This window comes from Dipodomys merriami, unplaced genomic scaffold (assembly GCF_024711535.1).
Source record: "Dipodomys merriami isolate MVZ:Mamm:240054 unplaced genomic scaffold, mDipMer1.0.p SCAF_72, whole genome shotgun sequence".
Taxonomy (NCBI): Eukaryota; Metazoa; Chordata; class Mammalia; order Rodentia; family Heteromyidae; genus Dipodomys; species Dipodomys merriami.
Genome location: NW_027206313.1, coordinates 3328794 through 3334020, shown reverse-complemented (window position 1 = coordinate 3334020; position 5227 = coordinate 3328794). Strand labels below are relative to the sequence as shown.

At 54.0% G+C, this 5227-nt stretch overlaps 1 protein-coding gene across 1 annotated transcript; it reads right to left on the bottom strand.

Annotated features, from left to right (window-relative positions):
- Positions 1-819: 819 nt before the first annotated feature.
- Positions 820-2354, bottom strand: LOC138818188 (ferritin heavy chain-like). Its single transcript, XM_070009144.1, has one exon. It carries the CDS (start codon positions 2352-2354, stop codon positions 1626-1628), a length of 729 nt encoding a protein of 242 aa, XP_069865245.1. The 3' UTR covers positions 820-1625.
- Between the last annotated feature and the right edge of the window lie 2873 nt (positions 2355-5227).

Sequence of the window (5227 nt, the reverse complement as noted above, 5' to 3'; positions counted from 1 at the left end):
AGTATGCACTTCGTGGATAATGAACTATGCAACTTGTGGGCAGGGACAGGAAGGGGAAACTGAGGGAAAGCAAAAGAAGTGATGATACTGTCCAAAAAAAGAAATGTACTCAATGCCTGAATTGTGAAATGGTAACCTCTGTGTAACACCTTAATAGCAATAAAATTACATTAAATAATAATATATGATGGAATCTGTCACGTCATGATGTTTGACAAAATTGTATTTAATAGCAGCTTCAGTGTCATTCTCCATGTGACGCTTTAATCTAAAAATGTGTTAGATTGATGTGATGCTGTGCATATACTATTCAGCTGGGAACATAATTTAAAAACAGTCCCTGTTGCTGTGCTCTGAAACGGATTCATTAGTTAGTTGCCAGTCTATATTCTCTATGGTTTCCTCTCAGTCAGTCAGTGAATACCGAAAATGTACCTAGGTGGGCCATTTCTGGGAGACCGGGGACTCCTCTGCTTTTTACCAGCTGGAGATCTGGATAGCCTTGCATGACTTTCCTTCTTCCTTCCCTGGGGACCAGACTTACACAAAGTGTGAAGACCACACCTTATTTCTTTCAACTCCTTTCTCATTTTCTCTTAGAGCTTTTTGCTTCTGATTTCTTGTACAGTGAATTCTATCTTGGCATTGGTGCCTCAGACAATCGCCCCCCCCCCGCCCCCCCCACACACACAAAAGAAAAACCAACCAAAGACAGTCAGGTGCTTTTCAGGTTATTCTTCTACACAACCATTTTTAAGCTTCTGACTGTCCAGTGTTAGCAGTCCTCTGTGGAGGGCACTGCCCGGCTATCCACTGTACTTGCCCATTTCCCCAACTTCCATTCTAATCTGGCCCAGTGCCTGTTCTTTCTCCAAGTTTTCCCACTTACCTCACCCTTACCCTTGGCCAAAGAAAGCATGTACTCAGCAGATGCTTTCTTGGTTCTGGACCCATGGTTGAGTTTTTCCACTCCAAGTTCTTTCCCCTCTATTCTGAGGACCACGTAGAAGTGTTTTATGCGGTGTGTTCATCCCCTGGGGAGTGTTCGAAGGAGGTTATGTAGCCCAGTGGCCACCTACAGAGCATGGGGCCAAACAGCTCGCTTTGCCATGGTTTCTTAGAGGCAAAGAGCTGAGATTGCAAATGCTCGGGGGGACTCAGAGCGACACACCAACCACTCCAGCCTCTTCGCGTTTCTGGTTTTAATAGCAACAATTCTCAGATCCCTTCCAATTCGAATACACACTGACTTTCCAAGGCCAGCGTCTGGCACACCGACGGACGGATTGCGGGTACACTTCTCCGAAAGCAGGCCATCCTCAGACGGTTCTACCGGGAGAGCGCAGGCGCGCGGTGGCGGCCTCCTCGGGGGCGGCTTCCGGCCACACCACGCGTGTTCTCGGCGGGGTGGAGGGGGGCAGGATCTTGAAACCAGCGGGCGCGCGCGGGGCTGGCGGGGGCGGGACTTCGGGGCCTGGTCGCGTCGGAGGAAGGGTCTGGGGACGGAGGAGGTGTCCGGCAGCGCTTTCCAGGGCTTTTCCTGCAGGCCCGGTAGTGTCATGGTCGCCTGGTCTGTCCGTCCGTCCGTCCGTCCGTCCAGCGGTCTGTCGGGGCGCCGGGCGGGCTCAGTTCTGCGCGCCCTCCGGCCCCAGGGTGTGCTTGTCGAACAGGTACTCGGCCAGGCCCGAGTCGGGGGCGCCCAGGGCCGCCAGGTTGTGCACGTGGTCGGCCAGCTCCTTGATGGCCCGCACCTGCTCGCCCAGGTAGTGCGTCTCCAGGAAGTCGCACAGGTGCGGGTCGCCCTTCTCCGCGGCCAGCGCGTGCAGGTCCAGCAGCGCCTGGTTGACGTCGCGCTCCAGGAGCAGCGCGCGCCGCATGGCCTGCAGGCCGCCCTGCCAGTCGTCCAGCGCCGGCCGGCGGATGTCGCGCAGGCGCAGGCGGCCGCCGCGCTGCGTCTGCAGCCGCATCAGGCGCTCGGCGTGCTCGCGCTCCTCGCCCGACTGGCGCCGGAAGTAGCGGGAGAAGTTGTCCAGCGCCACGTCGTCTCGCGAGAAGTAGTGGGCCATGGACAGGTAGACGTAGGAGGCGTGCAGCTCCAGGTTGATCTGCTGGTTGACGGCGGCCTCGCAGTCCGGGTGGTAGTTCTGGCGCACCGGGGAGACCGGCGCGGCGTCCCGGGCGTCGGCGGCCAGCGGGCGGCGGGCGGCGGCGGCGGCGGGCGGCGGGGCCGGGCCGGGGCGGCGGCGGCGGCGGGCGGCCCCGGGCCCCGGCGCCCCGAAGCTGCCCCGCGCGCGGCGCAGGGTGTCCAGCGAGGGGCGGGTGCGCTCGGCGAGGAGCCGGAAGCAGGACAGCATGGCTGCGGCCGGTCCGAGGGAGGCCGCGGCGCGGAGCCCAGCGCGCCCTGCCTGCGTGCGGCCGAGGGGCGAATGGAGCGCGGGGGCCGGCGGGCGGCGGCGGGGCGCGGGCGGCGGCGGGGCGCGGGCGGCGGCGGGGCGCGGGCGGCGGCGTCACAAGGCCCTGCGGCCCACGGGGGGGGGGTGGGCCGGGCCGCGCGCCGCCCTCCCCCCCCCCCCGGCCCCGGCCCCTCCTCCCCCCCCACCCCCCAGGCCCCGTCCCGGTCCTCTTGTTTCTATGCCAGGATCTGAACGCGTTCCTAGCCCGGGTCTCGTCCCCTTTGCTCGGCTGCCCCTGCCTCGCCAAGTAGCTGGGGTTGGAAACTTGGGCTAGAACCGTCAGAAGAATATTCGCATCACTGTAGGGTTCTCAAAGGAGGTGAAGCCGCTCCCAGAAGAAAGCTCTCGTGGGTTTCCTCCCAGAGACATTCATTGCTGATTCAAAAGGTGACGAGGAATAGATACCCCCGACACATTCTTGTGTGCAGTATACGTTGCAGGAGCTTCACAACGGAATCATGGAAATGTAACAGCTTGCAGGTCCACAGGACAGTTGGATAGTTTGACACGTGTACATCTGTGGCTCATCATCTGAATCCAGGTAACTAGGGTATTGATCACCCCAAAGACTCCCCCTGCGCCTTTTACCTTTTAACACCTCTCCTGCCTCTCCCCACCTCAACACAGCCCAGACAACTGCGGATCTGCTGTACCTCACCAAATAACACAGCCCAGACAGCTGCGGATCTGCTGTACCTCACCAAATATCACAGCCCAGACAACCCCGATCTGCTCTACCTCACCAAATAACACAGCCCAGACAACCCCGGATCTGGTCTACCTCAGCATGTAACACAGCCCAGACAGCTGCGGATCTGCTCTACCTCACCAAATAACACAGCCCAGACAACCCCGGATCTGCTCTACCTCAGCATGTAACACAGCCCAGACAGCTGCGGATCTGCTCTACCTCACCAAATAACACAGCCCAGACAACCCCGGATCTGCTCTACCTCAGCATGTAACACAGCCCAGACAGCTGTGGATCTACTCTACCTTACCAAATAACACAGCCCAGCCAACCCGGGATCTGCTGTACCTCACCTAATAACACAGCCCAGACAACTCCAGATCTGCTGTACCTCACCTAATAACACAGCCCAGACAGCTGCGGATCTGCTGTACCTCACCAAATAACACAGTCCAGACAACTGTGGATCTGCTGTATCTCACCAAGTAACACAGCCTAGATAACCCCGAATCTGCTCTACCTCACCAAATAACACAGCCCAGATAACCACGGATCTGTTCTACTTCACCAAATAAGGAAGCCAGACAACCCTGGATCTGCTGTACCTCACCAAATAACACAGCCCAGACAACCCCGGATCTGCTCTACCTTATCATGTAACACAGCTCAGATAACCATGGATTTGCTGTACCTCACCAAATAACAGAGCCCAGATAACCCCGGATCTGCTCTACCTCACCAAATAACAGCCCAGACAACCCTGGATCTGCTGTACCACCAAATAAGGAAGCCAGACAACCCTGGATCTGCTGTACCTCACCAAATAACACAGCCCAGACAACCCCGGATCTGCTCTACCTCACCAAATAACACAGCCCAGATAACCACGGATCTGCTCTACCTCACCAAATAACAGAGCCCAGATAACCCCGGATCTGCTCTACCTCACCAAATAACAGCCCAGACAACCCCGGATCTGCTCTACCTCACCAAATAAAGAAGCCAGACAACCCTGGATCTGCTGTACGTCACCAAATAACACAGCCCAGATAACCCTGATCTGCTGTATCTCACCAAATAACACAGCTCAGACAACCCTGATCTGCTGTATCTCACCAAATAACACAGCCCAGACAACGCTGATCTGCTGTATCTCACCAAATAACAGCCCAGATAATCACAGATCTGCTCTACCTCACCAAATACATTGCCTTTTCTAGAATTCTAGCATAGTCATAGCACTGTTACGTTCTTCAGGTATGCTGGCTTGATGTTATGATTCTAACACAATATTCTGTAAAGTGTAAGTCCAGGAACCTGGATTTATTGTGTTAGAGAGCAAGTAACACAGAAGCAGGACTATACTGCTGTTTGCTTAGGGGAATGTGAATTGTCTCAGATAATCTTTTCTGACAGATAATAAAAGTAATATGCACTAGGATCAGAATCCACATATTGTGAGACTATGAGCTAGGTACTTTGAGTTTTTAATAAAGCTATCATACCCAGAACATCAGATGCAATTGGGACTACTTCTTGCATAAGTGCATCTATACTGTAATTCTCTTGATATTTTTTTTCCTGAGTAAATTAGTAAATTGGGTGGAAATAGAATGGTGTAATCACCCTGCCTAATTTAAGTCTGAAGATGACACTGACTTCTGTCATTCCAATCAGGATGTGGCATTTGTTGGCTTCATGAATATCAGTGGGAGACAAACTTAGTAACTTATGACATTTTTTTTCTTTTCTAGGACCTTTTTTTTTTTATTGTGAAAATACTGTTCAGAGGGGATACAATTACATGGGCAAGGTAATGAGTACATTTCTTATCAAGCATTGTAGCCTCCTCCTTTGTTTCCCCTTCCCATCCCATACTCCCCCCGCCCAACCCAACCCTCCTCCCCCCCCACCAAAGTTGTAAAGTTCGTTTTTGACATATGATTTGTACATCTCATTGTTGCAATGGGTCCACCTGTATCCCTATTTAAACGATTTGTTTTTTCCCTTCCCCCTCACAATTTATAACAACATCAAATACAGTGAAAACGGGTTATACTGTGGGGGAGGGACATACAAAGCA

Excerpts from the sequence above, each read along its gene's own strand:
- LOC138818188 (XM_070009144.1), bottom strand. The coding sequence starts at position 2,354 with ATGCTGTCCTGCTTCCGGCTCCTCGCCGAGCGCACCCGCCCCTCGCTG.